At 39.4% G+C, this 23,653-nt stretch overlaps 1 protein-coding gene, 1 long non-coding RNA gene and 1 pseudogene across 5 annotated transcripts in view; 2 read left to right on the top strand and 1 right to left on the bottom strand.

The window, feature by feature from the left end:
- CD53 (CD53 molecule) overlaps positions 1-22,357 on the top strand; it is a 27,844-nt gene extending 5,487 nt beyond the window's left edge. The window contains exons 2-8 of one of the 3 annotated variants that reach the window (XM_082687470.1): positions 14,859-14,938; positions 16,582-16,758; positions 18,221-18,295; positions 18,813-18,908; positions 19,427-19,507; positions 20,594-20,677; positions 21,489-22,357. In XM_082687470.1, coding sequence (XP_082543596.1) covers positions 14,876-14,938; positions 16,582-16,758; positions 18,221-18,295; positions 18,813-18,908; positions 19,427-19,507; positions 20,594-20,677; positions 21,489-21,560 — 648 coding nt within the window. In that variant the 5' untranslated portion in view covers positions 14,859-14,875 and the 3' untranslated portion in view covers positions 21,561-22,357. Of the gene's footprint in view, positions 1-14,858; positions 16,252-16,415; positions 16,759-18,220; positions 18,296-18,812; positions 18,909-19,426; positions 19,508-20,593; positions 20,678-21,488 lie in introns of all 3 variants that reach the window. The other 2 variants (XM_082687469.1, XM_082687471.1) reach the window with 2 other exon arrangements.
- LOC309842749 (heterogeneous nuclear ribonucleoprotein A1 pseudogene) lies at positions 1,202-4,965 on the top strand (annotated as a pseudogene). Its single transcript has one exon. The product of its transcript is annotated as a heterogeneous nuclear ribonucleoprotein A1 pseudogene (transcript).
- Positions 15,365-23,653, bottom strand: LOC309842751. Its single transcript, XR_014299756.1, has 2 exons — positions 22,505-23,653; positions 15,365-16,118 (listed from the first exon to the last, which is right to left on the bottom strand). It is a non-coding gene; the product is annotated as an uncharacterized lncRNA (long non-coding RNA).

Here is a 23,653-nt window from a genome sequence, read left to right as displayed (position 1 = left end):
CTCGATCCCAGGACCCTGGGACCATGACCCAAGCAGAAGGCGGAGGCTTTAATCCACTGAGCCACCCAGGTGCCCCAGAAGTGGATTTTATTAGCCCACAGAGAACCTTGCTCACACTTGACATACTTGCCTAAAAGCACCATAGATGGGTCTCCAGGACAGGGATCCTCCACAGCAAAATTCTACATATTTTGGGGGTAAGGAAAGAGAACCTCTAGGAAATGAGCTTCCGAGATCATCTGGATTTGTCTTTCCTCATTTTTGCTCTCCTCTTTGCTTCTTTCTTCTTTCTTTCCTACACAAATCACCCATTTGTCTCCCTGATAACAGCTTTGAATAGGAAAGCTTTCACCAGATCACAATTTTGGGGAGGATTAAGATGACAAACACATGCCTTTGACAAGATGAGGGAAGGATGAGAGGAAAACAATGCATAAATGTTAGTTTGGTTTGGTTTTATTTTAGTATCACCTTTCCCCCTGTGATTGCTTATTACTCCCTCAGAGAGACATACTTGCATAACCCCCATTCCTCTCAGCCGCTGCTCACAGAGGTTCGCTCTGAAAGTTGGAAGGAGTCTTCCTGAGGCTCATCAAGCTGCAGGGCGTGAGTTGGGTTGGGAAGTGAGAGGCACAAAATGGGGCCTGGGGCAGTGGAAAGAAGGTGGTATGGGAGGCTGAGAGACCTTGCCTTGTGCCCTGTGTTTGCTGTTCATTAGCTGGGTGAACTTGTGCCGTTAAGTGGGTTGACTGAGCCTTGGATTTCCTGTTTGCAAAGTGGGGCTGTTGACACCTAAGTTACAGGGTTGATACAAGGATTATAAATAAAACACATTCATGAAACATTCAGCATTTTGCAGGGCTCAGTGAACTCTATCATCTATTTAAATTTATTTTGTCCTTATTTGGGGGACCCTCATAGAGAAGATTTTCTTCCTTATTTAGAAAAATCTTTTGTTAATCAAGTTTCCACTGTTCTTCACTGATGAACCAAAAAGCTTCACAGGCACTGGGTAGAAGAGGATAGGAAGCCAAAAGTCACCTTACTGAGTACCTTGTTTTTCTGTGTAAGCTGGCAAATCGATCTGTATATAGGGAGAAATGTCTGGAAAGGTGTTCACCAAAAATGTCAATGGTGGTTCTCTCTGGACATGAGATTTCAGAAGATTTTATGCTTTCAACTTTGTACTTTCTTTATTGTTTGAATTTTTTTTTTTACAGAGGGGGCACAGATTTTTTTTTTTTTTTTAGGTATTTACCAAAAAAAAAATGAAATAAGCAAAAAGTTATTAAAGGCCTTCTGGCCCCTGCTGTATTTTATTTCTGAAAATCTAGCAGAAAGCCCAGGGTTACCCTTATGGTAAGGAATCTCTAAACTTGATCTTTTAGTCAGTGCTCACTGAACCATGCACTCTGGTGCTGAGCCATCTAGAAGATGTTATCTCTTTTAAACCCTTGAACCACATGTGAGCTGTATGTGGATATCACCATTTTTAAAAAGATGAGGAAATTGTGAAAGAAGAGAGATTACACTAGGTCCCCAAGGCCACATTTCTGGCATATAGCACTGCCAGAATTCAAAATTAGATCCATCTGATTCTGCAACTAGTGTTTATCAAACTCTATTCTGTGGAACACTATGTTCTCTGAGCAGTTATAAGTAATATTTAAAAGAAGAATAGGTTTGTAGTAACAATGTACATTAGCGTATAATGATTTTCTCCAACGTCATTCATTAAAAGAACTGTTTATTGCTTTTTCTTTTATTTTTATTTAATCCTATTTATTTTCAAATTTATTTTACCATGGATTCCTTTTATTCCTTTTTTTTTTTTTAAGTTTTTAGTTAAATTTTGGTAGTTGGGGCACCTGGGTTGGTTCAGTGGGTTAAGACCTCTGCCTTCAGCTCAGATCATTGATCCCAGGGTTCTGGGATCAAGCCCTGCATCGGGATCTCTGCTCGGTGGAAGCCTGCTTCCTCCTCTCTCTCTGTGCCTGTCTCTCTGCCTACTTGTGATTTCTGTCTGTCAAATAAATAAATAAAATCTTTAAAAAAAATTTTGGTTAGTTACCATACAGCATAATTTTACTTTCAGGTGCACAATATAGTGATTCCTTATGATTTTGTTTGCTTGTTTTCATTCGGGGAACATGTATTAACATCTCATAAATATAATAGTCCGCATAACACCAAAGCTATCTTGCTGTGGCTCCAAGATTGGATCGCATAAGACTGGATTGAACTGATAGCTTCCTGAAGTTTCTTTCCCAACCTTAGCTACTTCTAAATTCGAATTAATTCAAGGCTAGATATGATGGCCCTGCAAGGATGGGCCAAAAAAAAAAAAAAAAAAGGAGCGATTGAGCTAAAAATCCACAAGACAATTTACTAGCCAAAGATATGCTTGGAGGGAACTGAAAAGTGAACTTCATCCCTGGCCACAGTTAACTAGAGTTTGGTCACAGGGGTTTCCTGGAAGCTGACGTCAGGGACTTTCTTCACAGAGCCATGAGTCATGGAGCAGATTTTGACTGCAAAGAGGTGTCAGTTCTTCCAGACAGTTGGGCTGGAAGGGGCAAGAGCCCAATAGCTGACGCAGTCACAGTGAAGAAAGGAAGGGGAAATAGAGTGTCATTCTGTCTGGGTTAATAAGAAAACTAGGGCCATGCACGTGGTAAAAGTAGTGACAATCTTCACCAAAAGGGTAGGTTTCTCCTTCAACCAGTGGGAATCTGAGCAAATGAAAAATAAAGAAAGGAGAAAGAAGAGGTTCTTCTTCCTATCTGTGAGGGGAAAATTCAGTAGGGATACCCACAGGTCTGTGGGCGCTTCATTTGTTAGTTCTCTGTGGACCATTTGATTACAGGGACTTGAAGAGGTGATCTCGGGTTCCCAGGATGTTGGGACTGTGGTGACCCTAGGAGATATCTGGCCCAAGTTTCTATGTAAGTCATCTGCCCACATCCAAAAGATTGGTCTATTGGTAGAATAATTTTCAAGCCCAAGGCTTCTGATGCTGTAGTGTCATGTTCATTCCACCATACCAGATTATTCAGAGTTAACTGACAAAAACGCTTATTGAACAATCTTACTCTTTTTAGTGTAATCAGGGGACTGTGTTAGATCTCAAGGATTAAAAAATGAATAAACTAGCTCCTACTCTCAAGGAGTTCACATTCTAGAGAGGGAAGAGATAATTATAAAACAAAGAGCTGCTTTCTGCCCATGGACGCCGCCGAGTAAGCATCATTAAAGTCTCCCCTCCCACTGCTGTCATGTCTAAGTCAGAGTCTCCCAAAGAGCCTGAACAGCTGCAGAAGATCTTCATTAGAGGTCTGAGCTTTGAAACAACCGATGAGAGTCTGAGGAGCCATTTTGAGCAATGGGGAACACTTACGGACTATGTGGTAATGAGAGATCCGAACACCAAGGGCTCCAGAGGCTTTGGGTTTGTCACATATGCCACTGTGGAGGAGGTGGATGCAGCCATGAATGCAAGGCCACACAAGGTGGATGGAAGAGTTGTGGAACCAAAGAGGGCTGTCTCAAGAGAAGATTCTCAAAGACCTGGTGCCCACTTAACTGTGAAAAAGATTTTTGTTGGTGGCATTAAAGAAGACACTGAAGAACATCATCTAAGAGATTATTTTGAACAGTATGGGAAAATCGAAGTGATTGAGATCATGACTGACCGAGGCAGTGGCAAAAAGAGGGGTTTTGCTTTTGTAACATTTGATGACCATGATTCTGTAGACAAGATTGTCATTCAAAAATACCATACCGTGAATGGCCACAACTGTGAAGTAAGGAAAGCGCTCTCTAAGCAAGAGATGGCCAGTGCTTCATCCAGCCAAAGAGGTCGAAGTGGTTCTGGAAACTTTGGTGGTGGTCGTGGAGGTGGTTTTGGTGGGAATGACAACTTTGGTCACGGAGGAAACTTCAGTGGTCGAGGTGGCTTTGGTGGCAGTCGAGGTGGTGGTGGATATGGTGGCAGTGGGGATGGCTATGACGGATTTGGTAATGATGGAAGCAACTTTGGAGGTGGTGAAAGTTATAATGATTTTGGCAATTACAACAATCAATCCTCAAATTTTGGACCCATGAAAGGAGGCAATTTTGGAGGCAGAAGCACTGGCCCTTATGGTGGTGGAGGCCAATACTTTGCCAAACCACGAAACCAAGGTGGCTATGGTGGCTCCAGCAGCAGCAGCAGCTATGACAGTGGCAGAAGGTTTTAATTACTGCCAGGAAACAAAGCTTAGCAGGATAGGAGAGCCAGAGAAGTGATAGGGAAGCTACAGGTTACAACAGATTTGTGAACTCAGCCAAGCACAGTGGTGGCAGGGCCTAGCTGCTACAAAGAAGACATGTTTTAGACAATACTCATGTGTATGGGCAAAAAACCTCGAGGACTGTATTTGTGACTAATTGTATAACAGGTTATTTTAGTTTCTGTTCTGTGGAAAGTGTAAAGCATTCCAACAAAGGGTTTTAATGTAGATTTTTTTTTGTACCCATGCTGTTCATTGCTAAATGTAATAGTCTGATCATGACGCTGAATAAATGTGTCTTTTTTAAAAATGTGCTGTGTAAAGTTAGTCTACTCTGAAGCCATCTTGGTATACTACCCCAACAGTGTGAAGTTAGAATTCCTTCAGGGTGATGCCAGGTTCCATTCGAAATTTATTTGCAACCTGCTTGGGCACAGAAGCCATTGTCTCCACAAACCTTGGTGTAGTTGAACTGACAGTTAATGTGTTGTAACCTGGAGTTCACCATTAAAAGGTCACCCAAGCAAAGTCCTGGAGTTTATTTGGTTATTAATATGATTGTTGGCACATCCTATGCAATATACCTAAATTGAATTATGGTATCAGATAAAATTATAGATAGGATTAAATCTTGTGTATCATCCATTATCATGTGTAATCAATAAACGATTTAATATTCTCTTGGAAAAAAAAAGAGCCTAGGGCAGTAACCAGGATGTGCAGATATTATGGGCACACCTTTTTGGGTGCAGAGAAACAGATATAATCAGAGAGGTTCCTGGAAGAGTGACACTGGGGTTGAATGTCAGGATGAGTAGTGGCTAACCAAATTAAGGGGTCAAAGGGAGAGAAAACAGCAAATTTCAGCAAAGAACCCTGTGAGCACAGGTGAAAAAGGAGGCACTGAAATAGTCAATGTTGATTGCTAGGTTTTTAGATAGCAGCACTATCAGCAATAGCCAAATTATGGAAAGAACCCAAGTATCCCTCAACTGATGAATGGATAAAGAAGATGTGGTGTATAGGTGCAATGGAATATTACTCAGCCATCAAGAAGAATGAAATCTTTGGGATGAAGGACACTAAGGAGGGCATGTGATCTGATGAGCACTGGGTGTTATAGGCAACTGATGAATAACTGATTCATCAATCTCATTACTGGTTATTGGTCTATATTCAGTTTGTCAATTTCTTCTTGTTTCAGTCTTGGTAGTTTATAGGTTTATAGGAAGGCATCCATTTCCCACAGGTTGCTTAATTTATTAACATATAGTTGTTGATAACAATTTCTGATAACTGTTTCTATTTCCTTGGTGTTAGTCATGACCTTTCTCCTTTCATTCATAATTTTATTAATTTTGGTCCTTTCTCTTTTCTTTTGGATAAGTCTGGCTAGAGGTTTATCAATCTTACTAATTCTTTCAAAGAACAAGCTTCTTGTTTCCTTGATCTGTTCTACTGTGTTTCTGATTTCTAATTCATTGAGCTCTGCTCCAATCTTAATTATTTCCCTTCTTGTGTGTGGGTTAGGCTTAATGTGTTGTTTTTTTCTCCAGTTCTTTGAGGTGTAAAGTTAGTTGGTGAATTCAGAATTTTTCTATTTTTTTGACTGAGTCTTGGATGGCTATGTACTTTCCTCCCAAGACTACCTTTGCAGTATCCCATAGGTTTTGGACCAATGTGTTTTCATTCTCTGTGGTGTCCATGAATTGTTTAAGTTTGTCTTTGATCTCCTGGTTGACCCAAACATTCTTTTTTAGATTTTTTAAGTGATTTTTATTTATTTGACACAGAGATAGAGAGTACAAGTAGGCAGAGCAGCAGGCAAAGGGAGAGGGAGAAGCAGGCTCTCCACTGAGCAGGGAGCCTGATGTGGGGCTCGATCCCAGAACCCTGATCATGACCCAAACCAAAGGCAACTGTCCGACTGACTGAACCACCCAGGCACCCCTGACCCAAACATTCTTAAGCAGGATGATCTTTAGCTTCCAAGTGTGTGAATTTCTTCCAAATTTTTTTAAAGATTTTTTTTATTATTAATTTATTTATTTTCAGAAAAACAGTATTCATTATTTTTTCACCACACCCAGTGCTCCATGCAATCCGTGCCCTTCTAATACCCACCACCTGATACCCCAACCTCCCACCCCCCCGCCACTTCAAACCCCTCAGATTGTTTTTCAGAGTCCATAGTCCATAGTCACCTCCCCTTCCAATTTATCCCAACTCCCTTCTCCTAACACCCCTTGTCCTCCATGATATTTGTTATGCTCCACAAATAAGTGAAACCATATGATAATTGACTCTCTCTGCTTGACTTATTTCACTCAGCATAATCTCTTCCAGTCCCGTCCATGTTGCTACAAAAGTTGGGTATTCGTCCTTTCTGATGGAGGCATAGCATAATACTCCATAGTGTATATGGACCACATCTTCCTTATCCATTCATCCGTTGAAGGGCATCTTGGGGTTCTTTCCATAGTTTGGCGACCGTGACCATTGCTGCTATAAACATTGGGGTACAGATGGCCCTTCTTTTCACTACATCTGTATCTTTGGGGTAAATACCCAGGAGTGCAATGGCAGGGTCATAGGAAAGTTCTATTTTTAATTTCTTGAGGAATCTCCACACTGTTCTCCAAAGAGGCTGCACCAACTTGCATTCCCACCAACAGTGTAAGAGAGTTCCCCTTTCTCCACATCCTCTCCAACACATGTTTCCTGTTTTGTTAATTTTACCCATTTATTTGACAGATATCACAAGTAGGCAGAGAGGCAGGCAGAGAGAGAGGTGGAAGCAGGCTCCCTCCTAAGCAAAGAGTCCAAAGCAGGCCTCGACCCCAGGACCCTGAGATCATGACCTGAGCCAAAGGCAGAGGCTGAACTCACTGAGCCACCCAGGCACCCCCCAATTTTTTTCTTATGATTGAATTCCAGCTTCATAGCATTGTGGTCTGAGAATATGCAGGGAATAATCTCAGTCTTTTGTTATAGGTTGAGACCTGATTTGTGACCCAGTATGTGGTCTATTCTGGAGGAAGTTCCATGTGCACTCAAGAAGAATGAGTATCCTGTTGCTTTAGGGTAGAATGTTCTATATTTATCTATGAGGCCCATCTGGTCGAATATGCCATTCAAAGCTCTTCTTTGTTTATTTTCTGCTTAGATGATCTGTCTGTTGCTGAATGGAGAGCTGAGGTGTCCTACTATTAACATATTATTATCAATATGTCTCTTTATTTGGTTAACAGTTGGCTTATGTAGTTGGCTGCTCCCATGTTGGGGGCATAGATATTTACAGTTGTTAGATCATCTTGTTGGATAGACCCTTTAAGAATGATATAGTGTCCTTATCTACCTATAGTCCCTAGCTTAAAATCTAATTTGTCTGACATGAAAATTGCTACCCCAGCTTTCTTTTGAGGTCCATTGTTATGAAAAATTGTTCTCCATCCCTTCAGTTTCAGTCTGGATGTATCTTTCGGTTCAAAATTAGTCTCTTTAAGACAGCACATGGATGGGTCCTATCTTTTTATCCAGTCTGCAACCCTGTGCCATTTCATGGGAGCATTTTGGCTGTTTGTGTTGAGAGTGATTATTGAAAGATATGATTTTATTGTTATCATGTTGCCTGTGAAGTCCTTGTTTTTGTAGATTGTCTCTGTAAACTTTTGTTCTATATAACTCTTAGGGTCTTTATCCTTCTATAGAACCCCCTTAATATTTCTTGCAGGGCTAGCTTACTGGTCTCATATTCTTTCAGTTTCTGCTGGCCCTGGAAGCTCTTTATCTCTCTGCCTATTCTGAATGACAGCCTTGCCTGATAAAGTGTTCATGGATGCATGTTCTTCTCATTAGTACCCTGAATATGTCTTGCCAGCCCTTTCTGGCTTGCCAGGTCTCTGTGGACAGGTCTGACATTATTCTGATGTTCCTCCCTCTGTATGTAAGGAATCTCTCCCCTCTAACTGCCCTTAAGGTGGTTTCCTTGGTTCTAAGACCTGTGAATTTTATTATTACATGCCTTGGGTCAGTCTGCTCTTCTTTCTTTTTTTTTTTTAAGATTTTATTTATTTATTTGACAGAGATTACAAGTAGACAGAGAGAGAGGGGGGGGGGGGAAGGGGAAGCAGGCTCACCGCTGAGCAGAGAACCCAATGTGGGGCTCAATCCCAGGACCCTGAGTCATGACCTGAGCCAAAGGCAGAGGCTTTAACCCACTGAGACACCCAGGCGCCTCAAGTCTGTTCTTCTTGATCTTAGGAGGGGTCCTCTCTGCCTCTAGGACATACATGCTTGTTTCATTCCCCAGATAAGGGAAGTTCTCAGTTAGGGTTTGCTCAAATATATCTTCTAGTCCCCTGTCTCTTTCTCCATGCCCTCACTGACACTGGAATGTTTCATGGAGTCATTTATTTTTCGAATTCTGTTTTCATGTGACATCATAGATGGACCTGGAAGACATTATGCTAAGTGAAATAAGCACAACAGAAGAAGACAGATACTGTGTGGTGTCACTTACATGTGGAATATAAGATAGTCAAACTCATGAAAGCGTAGGGTCAAATGGTGGTTGCTACCAGTTTGGGAGAGAGGTGAATAGGGAGGTGATGGTCAAAGGGCACAAAGTTTTAGTTATCCAAAATAAGTAAGTTCTGGAAATATACTCTACAATATAGTGACTATAGCTAACAATACAGTATTGTACATTCAAAATTTGCTAAGGGGGTAGATCTTATATTTGGTATTACTACCACAAAAAATAAAAATAATAATAATAGTGGGATGGAATGAAACTTCAAGAAATAATAGGTATGTCTATGGTTTGGATACTAGTGATGGTTTCATGAGTGTACACTTATCCCAAACTCATCGAGTTGTATATATTAGTATGTACATATGTCATGCATATCTAAAGTGCTTTTATAAATTTAAAAAATTTTAAAAATAAACTATAAGCCAGAGTATATTGCCATGAATTTGGAGAGATGGACAGGGGCAAATTAGATAGGACTTTTTGATGTACACATACATACATAAAACCATCACTACATCAAGATAACAACCATTCATCACTTCCAAAAGATCAGTCATGGTCTGTTGTAATCCCTTTCTCCTGCCTGTCTCTCCTCTCCTTTTAATTACCTAACCCCCGCCACCACCACTGCTTTCCTCTGCCTCAATCCCCAATCATTGATTTGCTTTCTGTTGCTATATATTAGTTTTCATTTCATCTCTAAAATTTTATATACCTGGAATCATACACTATGTAGTCTTTTCTTTGTCTACCTTTGTTCATCCACCATACTTATTTTGAGATTCATCTATGCTGTGTTGTATATCAGCAGTTCACTTCTTTTTATTCCTGAGTAGTATACCATTTGATAGGTATATCACCGTTTGTTTTTCCATTTATCTGTTGATGGCCCTTTTGGCTGTTTTCAGCTTTGGGCTATTACAAATAAAACTGCAATGAACATTCCTGTACAAGTCTTTGTATGGTCATATGCTTTTTGTTCTCTTGATAAATACCTTCGAGTGGAATGGCTAAATCATGTAAGTATATGTTTAACTTTTCACAAAACTGGCAAAATGTTTTTCAAAGTGGATATACCATTTTACACACTCAGTAACCACATCTTCATCAACCCCTGGTATGGTCATTTTTTGTCTTTTTTTTTTTTTTTCTAATTTTAGCCACTCTAGGAGGGAGACAGCAGTATCTCATTTTGGTTTTAATTTACATTTCCCTAATGATTAATGAAGTAGAGTTATTTTTCATTTACATATTTTTCATCTGTGTATCTTCTTTGGTGAACTATCTATTCAGATCTTTTGTTCTTTTTATTCTTTTGTCCATTTTTTTTAAAGATTTTTTTTTATTGATTTATTAGAGAGAGAGAGTGAGAGAGCATGAGCGGGGAGGTCAGAGGGAGAAGCAGATGCCCCATGGAGCTGGGAGCCTGACGTGGGACTTGATCCCAGGACTCCAGGATCATGACCTGAGCAGAAGGCAGTCGCTTAACCAACTGAGCCACCCAAGTGCCCCTCTTTTGTCCATTTTCAAATGGGATTATTTGTCTTCTGAATTTTGAGAGAATTCCCTCAAGGTCCATCTATGTTGTCACAAATGGTAGGATTTCCTTGTTTCTCATGGCTTAATAATACTCTTTTGTATATTTATACTACATTTTTAAAAGATTTTATTTATTTATTTGTCAGAGAGAGAGAGAGAGAGTGCAGCAGGGGGAGCAGCAGGCAGAGGGAGAAGCAAGTTGCCCGCTGAGTGAGGAGACCAATGCGGGACTCAGTCTCAGGATCCCAGTAACACAACCAGAGCAGTGAACAGATGCCCAACCAACTGAGCCACCCAGGCACCCTATACCACATTTTTAAAAAATTGAAATGTCAATGGGCATATGTTGTTTCCATGTCTTGGCTATGTAAGTAATGTTATAATAAACATGGGGGTGCAGATATCTCTTTGAGACCATGATTTCCTTTCCTTTGGATATAGGCCCAGAAGTGGAATTGCTGAGTTGTAGAATAGTTCTATTTTTAATTTTTTGAGAAACCTCCATACTGTTTTCCATAGTGCCTGTAACCAATTTACAGTCCCACCAATGGTGCATGAAGGCTGTCTTTCTCCATATCCTCTCACCACTTGTTGTAGCTTTTTGCTGATAACCTTCCTAACAGGTATGAGGTGATATCTCATTGAAGTTTTGACTTGCATTTTCCATCTTGGTGATTAGTAATGTTGAGCATCTTTTTTTATACCTGCTGGCCACTTGTATGACTTTTTTTGGAAAAATGTCTATTCACTTCCCCTGCCCATTTGTAAATCATATATTTGTTTTCGCTTCTTGTTATTGAATTGCATGAGTTCTTTATATATTGTGGATATTAATCTCTTATAAGATATATGTTGCAAATATTTTCTCCCACTAAATAGGTTGCCTGTTCATTTTGTTGATGGTTTCCTTTGCTGTGCAGACCCACCTATTTATCTTTGCATTTGTTTCATTTGTTTTTGGTGTTATATCCAAGAAATTCTTGCCAAGGCCAATGTCAAGGTGCTTACACTTTATGTTTTCTTCCAGGAGTTTTGTGGTTTCAAGTCTTACATTCAAGTCTATAATCCATTTTTAAATTTTTTATTTAAATTCAATTAAGTAACATATAGTGCATTAATTTCAGGTATAGAATTTAGTCATTCTTCAGTTGCATATAACACCTAGAGCTCATTACATCAAGTGCCCTCCTTAATGCTCAACCCCGAATGATCCTATCCCCCCACTCACTTCCCCTCCAGCAACCCTCAGTTTGTTTCCTGGAGTTCAGCATCTTTCATGGTTTGCCTCCCTCTCTGTTTTTATCCTATTTTATTTTTTCCCTTCACCTATACTCATCTGTTTTGTTTCTTAAATTCCATATATAGGTGAAATTTTTGTCTTTCTCCAACTGACTTATATCACTTAGCATAATATCCTCTGGTTCCATCCACATCGTTGCAAATAGTAAGATTTCATTCTTTTTGATGGCTGAGTAATATTCCATTGTATGGCTCTCCCATATTTTCTTTATCCATTCATCTGTTGATGGACATTTAGGATCTTTCTGCATTTTGACTACTGTGGATATTGCTGCTATAAACATTGAGGTACATGTGTCCCCTTCAAATCACTATTATATCAAGTCTATAATCCATTTTGATTTTATTTTTGCGACTGGTATAAGATAGTGTTTTTATTTCATTCATTTGCTTGTGCTTGACCACTTTTCCCAACACCATTTATTGAAGAAACTGTCTTTTCCCCATCATATATTCTTGGCCCCTTTGCTATAAATAAATTAACCATAGATGCATGGATTTATTTCTGGGCATCCTATTCTGTTCTATTGGTTTATGTGTTTGTTCTTATGCTAATGACATATTATTTTGATTAGGACAGCTTTGTAATATAATTTGAAATCAGGAAGTATAATGTTTCTAGTTTTGTTTTTCTTCCTCAAGATACCTTTGGCTATTCAGGGTCTTCTATGATCCTACATAAATTTTAGGATAGTTTATTCTGTATATGTGAAAAATGCCACTGAAATGTTTACATATATTGCATTTAATCTGTGGATCACTTTGGGTAGCACAGACACTTTAACAATATTTTTTCAATCCAGAAGCATGGAATATCTTTCCATTTATTTGTGTCTTCTTACATTTCTTTCATTAATGTCTGGTTTTCAGTGTCTAGATCTTTTACCACTTTGGTTAAACTTACTCCTAAGAATTTTTTTTCATGCTATTTTTAAGTGGGATTGTTTTCTTCTTTTTCTGATAATTCATTACTGAATATTCTTTCACCCAATTGGCTATCTTGGGGCATACCTGGAGTACTTAGACCATTTCATTTACTTGCTATTAATATGGTTAGAATTGAGCATATTTGTTTTCTCTTTGTCCCATCTTTCTATTTGTTTTCTGTTTTCCCCATCTGTTCTTTGTTTTTGTCCTAGTCTGTGAAGGTTGCTGCACAATATACTAAAGACTGGGTAATTTATAAACAACAGAAATATATTTTTCACAGTTCTGGAGGCTGGAAATCTAAGATCACGATGCTAATGTGGTCAGGTGAGACCACTCTTTTGGGTTACAGACTTCTTGTTGTGTCCTCACAGGTTGGAAGGAGCTAGGAAGCTCTCTGGGGTCTCTAATCCCATTTAGGAGAGTTCCACCCTCATGACCTAACTGCGTCCCAAAACCTTATGTCACTACACCATCGTGGGCATTAGGATTTCAACCTGTAAATGTTGTGGGGACACAAACATTCAGACCGTAGCAGTTTCCTTTTCCTCTTTTTTTTTTTTTCAGGCTTCTTTCAACTAATCCAGTATTTAAAATTTTTTTTTTTTATCTCCTTTGCTGGCCTATTTTTTTAAGTTTTATTTATTTATCCTTTGGTGACTTATTAATTCCCCATTTTGCTATTTTAGAGGCTGCCTTATGGTGTATACTGTACATCTTAAATTCATCACAGTCTATCTTCAAATAACATTACCACACCGCATAGTGGAACTTTATAGTATACTTCCATTTCTCCCTCCCCAGAGAGTTTCTTTAAGACAAAATAATCATGGGTTCCATTTACTGAGTACAGTGGTATATCAGTCTCTGTTGTAAGATCTTTTCATTTTCACATCCACCCTAGGAGGTGTAAGGATTACCCCTCATTTTACATAGGAATAAATTGTGACTAGAAATGTTAAGTAAATTTGTTTCATTTGTTTTTGGTGTTATATCCAAAGAAGAAATCCAAATCTCATGGAGCTTTTTAGTGGCATATGTGAGAGTTGAATTCAAGTTTGACCTCAAAGCCTATGTAGTAAGTCATCATATTAACTTCCCAAGTATATACAAACACACTTATAATATAATCAATTTTACTTTAACTTGGCTAAAATATTGATGAAGAATTAAGAATAATACTGAGGGTCAAGACAAGAAGGGGAAAGGGAAGGAGAAGGACAAAATAATATGAGATAAATATATATATTTGGTCTTTACAACAGAGATTATTTTATTGTGGAATACAAATAGCTCATCAGGCTTATTAATAGCCTAGATGACCTATCCCTCAAGACCATCTGATTTCTGGATAGCTTGATACTATTAAGAGAGTACAGGCAATAGATTGTGTAAGCAATCTATATACTAGAAAAGGCATAGTTCTAATGGGAAAAAACCCCAATAAAATAGCATTCTGCTTTATATATAGCAGGCTTATGTGTGGTTTTAAAATACGAGTTACTCTATAAAGCCAAATTGTGTCTGAGAGAAAATTCAAAATTGTGTATTCAGATCTCTAGAATTGAGGGTGAGAGTTTGCACATTAATACCTTGCTGAGAAAATGAAATTACGTATATATTTTTAAATCAAGTTCTCATTGCTATCTCTTCATTTCTCCATTGGATATTTGATAGCTAGTTTTATCTCTACTATAAGATTGACATCTCCTGGAAGATAGCTACTACTTAGTCACAGTTATATCTCCCACAGTATCTAGAATAAAAAACATCATAAATGTTTCTTCAGTAGAAGAATGAATCATACATATGTATGTTCCTCCCACTTTCATGTGGAGAGTTTTACCAAATGTAGTATATATACATCTCAGGGCATTTAAGGAACTGGTTGATCAAGTCACTGACCTCCACAGCTGATTAATTCCTGACCCCTAGCCTGCTTTCTTGAGTAAATGCACAAGCACTTTTCTCTGAGCACTGGCCTAGTTTGTGTTACTGTGACTCACTCCTCCAAAAGCAACTCTATTGCTTTCCTCTAAAGTGCTTAATTCAGTGATAAGTATTCTTGGCTTGCGAATTGGAGCAAAAGTGAGTGTCCAAGATAAACCAATTGGTACCTTGGTTCAGAGACGGGGAAAACAGGGAGTTTGGAGAAACTTCCCAGAGGATACTCACAGCTCAAACCCAAGAGATCTTGAACTCTGAACATTTATGCTGTCTGCTCACCAGAGCCACGTTACAGAGCCAGGTAACTTATTTCCTCTTTTTTTCCTTTCACTTTTTAGGGTAAGAATATCCCAGCATGGGCATGAGCGGCTTGAAATTGCTGAAGTACGTTCTGTTTTTCTTCAACCTGCTCTTTTGGGTAAGTGTGCCTCTTCTGAGCACGTGGAGCTCATCTCCTCCCAGCTCCATTCTATTTCTCTCTCCTCTACTGAAGATCCATCCTGGTGTGGAGAGCAACCCATGCATGTCTGAATGGCATACCCAGCTTAAAACAAGGGAGTAATAATTTCCCCTCTTCCCATCTTGCCATTGTCTAAGCCTGTAAAATTGAAAAGTACCAGTGCAGTTATCTTTTTTTAATTATGTTCAGTTAGCCACCATATAGTACAAAATTAGTTTTTGGTGTAATGTTCAATGATCCAATAGTCTCATATAACACCAAGTGCTCATCAGAACCCATGCTCTCCTTAATACCCATCACCCAGCTACCCCATCTCCCCATACCTCTGCCCTCTGAAACCTTCAGGCTGTTTCCCGGAGTCCATAGTCTCCAGGGTTCATCTCCCTCTCTGATTCCCCCCACCACTTCAGTTTTCCCTCCCTTCCCCTATGGTCTTCCATGCTATTGCTTTTGTTCCACATACGAGTGAAGCCATATGATAATTGTCTTTCTCTGCTTGACTTTTTTCGCTTAACATAATCCTCTCCAGTTCCATCCATGTCAGTGCAAATGGTGGGTATTCATTCTTTCTGATGGAATATTATTCCATTGTGTATATGTACCACATCTTTATCCAGTGCAGATCTATTGGCATGCTCTTCCTCTCTCTGGGGACTTGAGGCTATTACTGCTCACTGCTGACATCTATGGGTGAGAAACCTGAGACTCTCTATTCTGTGAATAAATAACACTTTCCTGCTCCCCTCCCTCCCTTAATCCCTTGGATGAGTAACTGATTGAAAGGGACATCATCTTTTCTGGGAAGGTTTCACCGCACCAAATTTAGCAATTGAATTTCAAATATAGGATCAGTTTGCACTCATGTGTCTATTAGAAGATTCTTAAAAGTTTGGCTCTCTAGTTTTCTGCCTAGCAAGATAAAGTTCTCAACCAGGCATCCCCTCTACATTGTTGTGCTTTCCAAAGGGAAGACCATGTGTAAGATGTTGTGGGAACAAGGAGTAGGAGAGCTGAAGCTTGAAGATACTATATTACTCACAGCGAGCTTTCCCTGGTATCTGATATGGGTAAGATGAAGCATGAGTGGGACATCACAGGAGGAAAGTAGGATCACTTCTTTTCTAGGTGCAGGGGAAAGCTGGGAAAAGAAGTTGTTCATGAGAGTCTTGATAGAGCCAATGGAAAGATATGATTTTTTTTTTGATTCTTTGGTGGGAAAGTTAAGAAAAATTTTTTATTATGTTCATTAGCTGACATATAGTACATCATAAGTTTTTATTTTATTTTTTTTTATTTTTTTTTTAAATTTATTTTTTATTTTCAGCATAACAAATAGCATGGAGGACATGGGGAGTTAGAGAGGAGAAGGGAGTTGGGGGAAATTGGAAGGGGAGGTGAACCATGAGAGACTATGGACTCTGAAAAACATCATAAGTTTTTAATGTAGTATTCAACAAGTCATTAGTTCCATAGAAGACCCAGTGCTCATAACAACATGTGCCCTCCTTAATACCCATAACATGGTTACCCCACCCTCCACCCTAATCTCAAGTGAAAATGTGAGCAGATATTCAAGAATGTTGTGGGATTCTTTCTTTCAGTTCTGTGGCTGCTGCATTTTGGGCTTTGGGATCTATCTCCTGGTCCACAACAATTTCAGCCTGTTCCCCTCCCTCACACTGGGCAATGCATTTGTCATCGTGGGCTCCATTATCATGGTGGTTGCCTTCCTGGGCTGCATGGGCTCCATCAAGGAGAACAAGTGCCTGCTTATGTCAGTGAGTATCTTGCAGCAGATGTGGTACCCTAAGTAGAGAGACATGATACCTTAAGTCCCAGGCAAGATGTTCCTTGGTAGCTAACCTATGGGCACAGGGAAATCATTGGAACATAGGATTGGCACTTTAAGCTGGCCAAATCTGTCTAGAACAATAGTATTTTGTTTCTGTCTGGGGTCCCAGGGATATGTGGAAGAGGACATTGCTATCTTCCTTGGGATTCATTGTACAGTGTTAATAATGGCCTTTGTCATAATTTCCCTTTATGACATTTGATTTCTTCATGTCTGGTTGAAATCAAGTGTTATCCATCTGCTTAAATGCTTTCACATCAGTATGTATTTTTAGGATCTGAATCAGAGTCATTAACTGATGGAAAATCTAGTCTCTAGATTCTTCTGAGTACTGTGGCCCTCCTAAAATGACAGAAGATGCTTCTCTATCTCAGATCCGCACAGGATACATGACGGTGTGATGATCCAACTTAAGTGAGGCCCTAGGTGGTAGCCATTGTGATCTAACAAGAGAGATGCTAGAGCTTTTCTGTTGTTCCCTGTCAGTTAAGACTCCTGAAGAGTACATTTAGGCTTAGGTTTTACCTGTAAGCTCTATGAAAGAAGAGCTCCTTGTATCTCTAAGTGGACCCAGAACAGTGCTTGATATAGCAGTACTACTCCATCCTTAGTAAGGGTTCCCAGTCACCTTGGTTCTTCCTTAGGTTATTTGGTTAATTTTCTTTCCCTTATGGGTCAACTCTTAAATCGAAATCAAGACATAGAATAAAAAGTTCCTGTTCTCAGTTCCCAGATGAATGGCAAAAGATGGGAGCTGATAGACATAGGGAAAAGATTAAACAGGTTTAAGTAGTTAAAAATAATGTTGCGATAGAAAGGGGAAGCAGGATAAGGGACAATGTGTTTTCTGCTGTGTGTAATTAGCATAAAGGGAGTAAGCATCTACAGCTAGAGGTAACCAAGTATTAGGACTGTGATTAGAATACCTCTTCTCCACATCTGTACAGGGCTCCTCTCAACTTCCACCATCACCTGATCCCCACCCCAAAATAGCCCTGATCTTGCAGAAGGGACCAGACCCCAAACTAAAGACATATAGTTTAGTTTACTGCTCTTTTGCTCAACTGTTTCAAAAAGCTGATGCCAAAATTGCTTCACTGATTCAACAAATAATATTTCATACTCATTATGTGCATGGAGCTGTATAGGCACATGCGAAGAGGAGAATAAAGTTAGAAGACAACTGATCTGCCCTCTAAAGGCTTGGAGTCTAATTGCACAAGAATGACACATATCCCTCACAAAACAAAAGGCTTATGAAGGCCTGAGAAAGCAGAAATAGGAACTTCTGTACACGTGTGGAGACATGTTTGGATACTCCCAGGGTGCAGTGGGAGTGAGGGAAGAACTAGGATCAGTGCTATGAGCATGTCTCTACTTTGCCTCAGTTCTTTTTCCTGCTGCTGATTATCCTCCTTGCTGAGGTGACCATGGCCATCCTGCTCTTCGTGTATGATCAGAAGGTAAGCTATAAAGAATAAATTATTGTATTTCTGATGGGGGAGAAGAAGTCCTGTAATAGAGATAGAGGCAAAGTGGAAGGATGGAAGAAAGAAATTAACTGTAAATGGGGGGGGGGGTGGAATTTCATGAAAGATTGCAATTGAATCATGCTTTGAAGGATGAATAGGAAGAAAAGTAAAAACAAGTTTATCCTCCACCTACTTCCTTCCCTCTATGTGTCTGGAAGTAGAAAATGTCTGTCTCCGTGCCTAAGAGAGCCCATGCTTTGATTGTCTCCCTCTGAAAAACCAGAGTTCTGGAAAGACAAGAGGCTACTATGAACTTCTTCCTGCAATGCTATTTCAGTCTCAGCACTTTGCCCTGTATATAAACTCCGGCTCCTCACTTCCTTAGCTCTGAGGAGATCATTTGGAAAGGAGGAGCAAATGGAACCACCAGCCATTTTTAGAAATTGCTTGTTCTTTGAACTCACCTGCTTTTTATAATGTCTTCTCTGCTGGAATATGTCCCACCCAGTTGAATGATTATGTGTCTACAAGCCTGACTGAGAGCATCCAGCAATACCACTCGAACAATAGCACCAGAGCAACATGGGATTCCATCCAGACATTTGTGAGTATAGATGGAATCTTCCTCAGCTTAGCCCAGACTTAATTTTCCAACCTCAGTGCCTGGAGGCTAAAGGAACTTCCTTTCTTGAAAGGTCCAGAACCTAAGGTCTGCAGCCCCTAGGTCCAAAATAATGTTTAGTAGTCACAAACACGAATCTGTCTGATTGGTACAAAGTTCTCTACATTCTCTCATCCTTCACATTCTCAGGTAGGCTCACTGTCTAAGCCCTACTAAGATCTAAGGAAGACCCAAACATGTCAGACTGAATCCCCTGTGTACTTAATTTTTCATCTGTAAAATGTGGATAAGTTAAACATGCCCTTTATACTTGAAGGAGATTTATGTGAATGAAATGGTATAATGGATCTGAAAATATTTTGTTCTAAGGAGCCAGAGTAGTTAAGCTAATTCTGTATTTTCCACTACAGTCAGATCCGAAGGGCCCACCTTTTCTCCAAGTTACAGTTTTCCTTCTGTTAACTTTCTAACCATCATGTTTTTGGGGGTTTGGCTTTTAGCTGCAATGTTGTGGTGTAAATGGCACAAGTGATTGGGGCGGTCACCCACCAGCATCTTGTCCCTCAAATCCACAAGTTCAGGTAATTTTTTGGCAACTTTTCTGTTATTAGCCTCTTTGGTTAAACTTTCAATTATCTTAGAAACTCTAGTCATACAGGACTTAGTCCTCCCAACCAGAAACAAGGAACCTTGGATAAAATAGAGGCCAGGGAAAAATCCCAGGTTACTAGACAAATTAGACAAAAGTTGTCCAGACAACTAGACAAAAGAAAAGAAAGGAAAAAGCTCATTAGACTAGAGATGCCATCACAAATCTTGCTACCCTAAACTATTAAATTAGAGGGGAAAAGTTTATGTGATAGTGGCAGAGGATTATATCTACATTCTTCTTGAGCAAGAAGTAGGTATTTTTGTTGAAAGTGAAAATTATAAAGTTGAGGTAGAAAACCTCCCTCTTTTCCTGTTTCTCTGCTTTTCTTCCTTGGAAATGGCAACATCCAGCCTCTTGGTAAAATGAATCATTAGTAAAAGAGTCTGGAGTTGTAGGAAAGAGAATTGGTAGAACTATTGAAACAACCTGCCTGCTTATTTATTTTTTTTCATTGTGTTATGTTAGACCTCCAGACTAGGGCGAGAGAAGAAGCCAAGATTATATTCCAAGGTTAAGTTCCTAAATTCCTGTTACCTGGTGTTATCCACTTTAGGGTTGTTTGAAAATCTCCAGAAATTTTTAGGTCTATGAAGAAAGACTGAGATACTCACCAACTAGCTCTGGCCTGAGCTTGGTAGGGCTATGATAGACTCAGGTTTCAGCAGAAGCTGAAATGCAACCAACTCTAGAATTGCATAAGGTATCTCCCCATTTATTTGTCCCAAGTCAGCAGGGGATGTTTAAAGAACATAAAGACATCTATTGCTGAAATGCCTCTCAGGAGCCATTTTAACTCTGTATGTAGAAATCTAGGTGCTACTATGATGATAACAAGACCAGAAAAGTCTGTAGTTTAATATTCCCTGCTTTATGCCTGTTTCTTCATACACAGAAAGAAAATAAAAATGGCCTAAGTCTTTTGGCATAAGGTAAAATATGAACTATCTTCTGAAATCAGGTTCCTTATCAAGTCAAATAATATACTGGTATCCTTTGTATTTGCAATTTTTTCTAGGGTTGCTATGCACAAGCAAAACTGTGGTTTCACTCCAACTTCCTGCACATTGGAATCATCACTATCTGTGTATGTGTGATTCAGGTAAGAACTTAATCATGGGACTATTGTGAAGATTAAATTAGGTAAGTCAAGTAAAGTTTTAGACCAGTACCAGATACATAGTACATGCTCAGTAAATGTGAGTTTCCCCAGTCAGGTAGCAAATGATGTTATTACCAATTTAAGGCTCAGAAAATATGCTGCAAAATCTATCTGGTCAACTTAACACTAAGATATATGAGTGTTTTATAGTCAAATTAAAAATCATCAGGCAGACCTCTACTTTGGTCATTCACTGAGCTAGTGTGAAAAAGCTTGTGATACAGTAGCCTTGTATGGGAAGCAGGAGCTGATGATAAAAATCATAATCATAATTTCTCTGCTTAGCATGGTATGTCAGGGGTGAATTAGGGATAGTTTTGTGTTCTTTTTTATTATGTGACATTTCTACTAATTTTATACCCAAGTATTTTGGGTATGTCACAGAAGAGCTAAGATGTAATCAAGAAGCTCAGAGGGAAATAATTTTTCTTTGCTTGGAAACTAAGGAATCTCAGGGCACGGGGAAAGATGACTCATTGCACAAAGTGTTGACTTGTGCAGTACTTGACTATACAAGTGACTTCTTAAGGAGACCAAGATGTCCCAACATTCTATCCTCTACTGTTCTGACACCATCACCCCCACTACAATTCTAAAGCAAAAGGAGAGAAGAGAGAAGGAATTGGGTAATCATGGCATGAAGGGTGGTTCCTGTGTGATGGACACTCTTTTTCTCTGGGGCTAATCCCAGGGGTATGGGAGAGATGGCTCTTCCTATGAAGACTTCACATTTTCTCAACTCTTTTCTCAGGTGTTGGGGATGTCCTTTGCGCTGACCTTGAACTGCCAGATTGATAAAACCAGCCAGGCCCTAGGGCTGTGACATGATACTGCCTTGTGTTGGAGAGGCTTATTTCATCTTTGGAAACCCAAAATCAGTTATTAGCATGAAGCCTTAAATGGTCATCTCTTGGCCTGGTGTCTTTGTCCCCTTCTCATCCTTTCCCTGTTTTGGTCCCTGTATCATAAAACCAGAAAAGAAGGTATTAGCCAGACATTTCCCATCTCAGGCACCAGAAATTGTTCTGGTTTACCCACTAATGGGGCAGCTATGTCCCTCAAGGTGGTGACACTAATACCTGAGCATTTTTTGGACATGAGAAGCCAAGAGAACCTGCACTAATGGCTCAAGATCAAAGGATGGGTTTGGGACTTGAATTTTTGCATCTGCTTGTTGTCAAATAAGGCTCCAGCCTCTAAATCATGCCCAGTCCACTCTCCAAAACCAAGCAAAAGAGAAGCTGAAGGGACCTTTGGGGCCAGACTCTTTGGATCATTGTCACAATCCTCTTTTTCCTTTTGGCTGGGCCTGGGCCTTCACTATAGGAATGACAGAATACTCTTTCTCCAAAGAGAAACTTTGCAACTTCCTTATTAAAGGACCTTATTGATTCTTTCTGTCTTTCTAGAAGTAACTGCCCAGTGATTCGTATCCTGACTTCAGCCAGTCTCTTAGCCTTTGAGTTACATAGCTATGGAAGAACTTAGCAGGACCGGTATCTCTAGTGGTTTAGTTAATAATCACATTCGTAAGAGTTTTGGTATTATTTTTCTTTCAAATAAGGTTTTGTTAATGTACTATTTTATCTCCTAAATAAATAAAACAGCTTATGACCTCAATCATTACATTCTCATTCCTATATCTCAGATGTTTTCTGTGACTCAGACTGATTGCTCTGCCAGCAAGCTGGATATATTAGTTATCCATTGTTGCATAATAAGCTATTCCAAAACTTAGGGACTGAGAACATGTACTTATTATCTTACATATTTTGTGAGTGACGAATCTGGGAGCAGCTTAGCTGAGTGATTCTTGTTCATAGTCTCTCACATGACTACAATCAACCAATCAATCAATCAGCTCTGTCAAACCAGGGCTACACTCATCTGAAGGCTCAACTGGAAAACGATATACTTTCAAGATCTTTCATATGCCTCTTGGTAGGCCTCAGTTCTTTGCCAATTGCCACCTTTCACAGGGTTGCCTTATGACATCACAGTTGATTTCCCTCATTACAAAACATCCAAGAGAGAACATGAAATACAGCACCCCAAAGAAGCCACAATCCTTTTACAATCTAACTCAGTAGTGCCATCACATCAATCCTGCCATATTATATTCCTTAGAAGTGAGTCAAAAATTTCAACCCGCACTCAGGGTCAGGAGGTTACCAGAGAGCAGAAATCACTGGTGGGCATTTTAAAGGTTGCCAGCCACATGTCTGTTGGGCAGGAAAAGCTTAATTGGATTGTCTATAAACTAAATTAAATTGTCTAATAACCATATGTAATAAGGCATAAAATCAGAACATATCTAAAAACAGAACCAAATGTAGAGAAGGCAGAGAAAAGGACAGAATTGGGTTTTGTTCTTGAAGTTTTGTGTGGGATCTTTCACCTCCGTTTAAGGAAAATTGGTCATTTTAGTGGTAGTTCTAGGGAAACCTTCAATACTATGTTTCTCTTGGGAAAATTCAGATTCCTTATTATGTTTACCAGGACCTATATGATATGTCCCACCCTTAGCCCTCCAGTTCTTGCTGTTTTATCCCAACTTTAGTTCTATTGAAGTTTATTTAGTTGCTCTGAGCTTTATTTATACAGACTTATTTTTCCCATTCAGCCAATGATGACTCTGGATAATTCCTCTGCTCTAAGGAAGGATTCCCTGTTATTAAGTTTAGCATCTATTGAGGTCTTTACAAGTATGAGATAGTGTGCTAAGAGCTTTCCACACATCTCCCCATTTAAATCTTGACAAAATGTCTTTTGTGAATACCTCCATAATGCACTCATAGAAACTTCGCAGGTCTTGTTACATTTTATTTTAATTGCTATTCATTTGTCTCTATTAACTATTGGCCTAAGTTGGAAACAATGAAAAAAGAAAAAATAAAGATTGTGCCATAACCACAA

Source organism: Mustela nivalis (genome assembly GCF_964662115.1).
Source record: "Mustela nivalis genome assembly, chromosome: 10".
Classification (NCBI taxonomy): domain Eukaryota; kingdom Metazoa; phylum Chordata; class Mammalia; order Carnivora; family Mustelidae; genus Mustela; species Mustela nivalis.
This window is presented reverse-complemented; position numbering and strand designations above follow the sequence as displayed.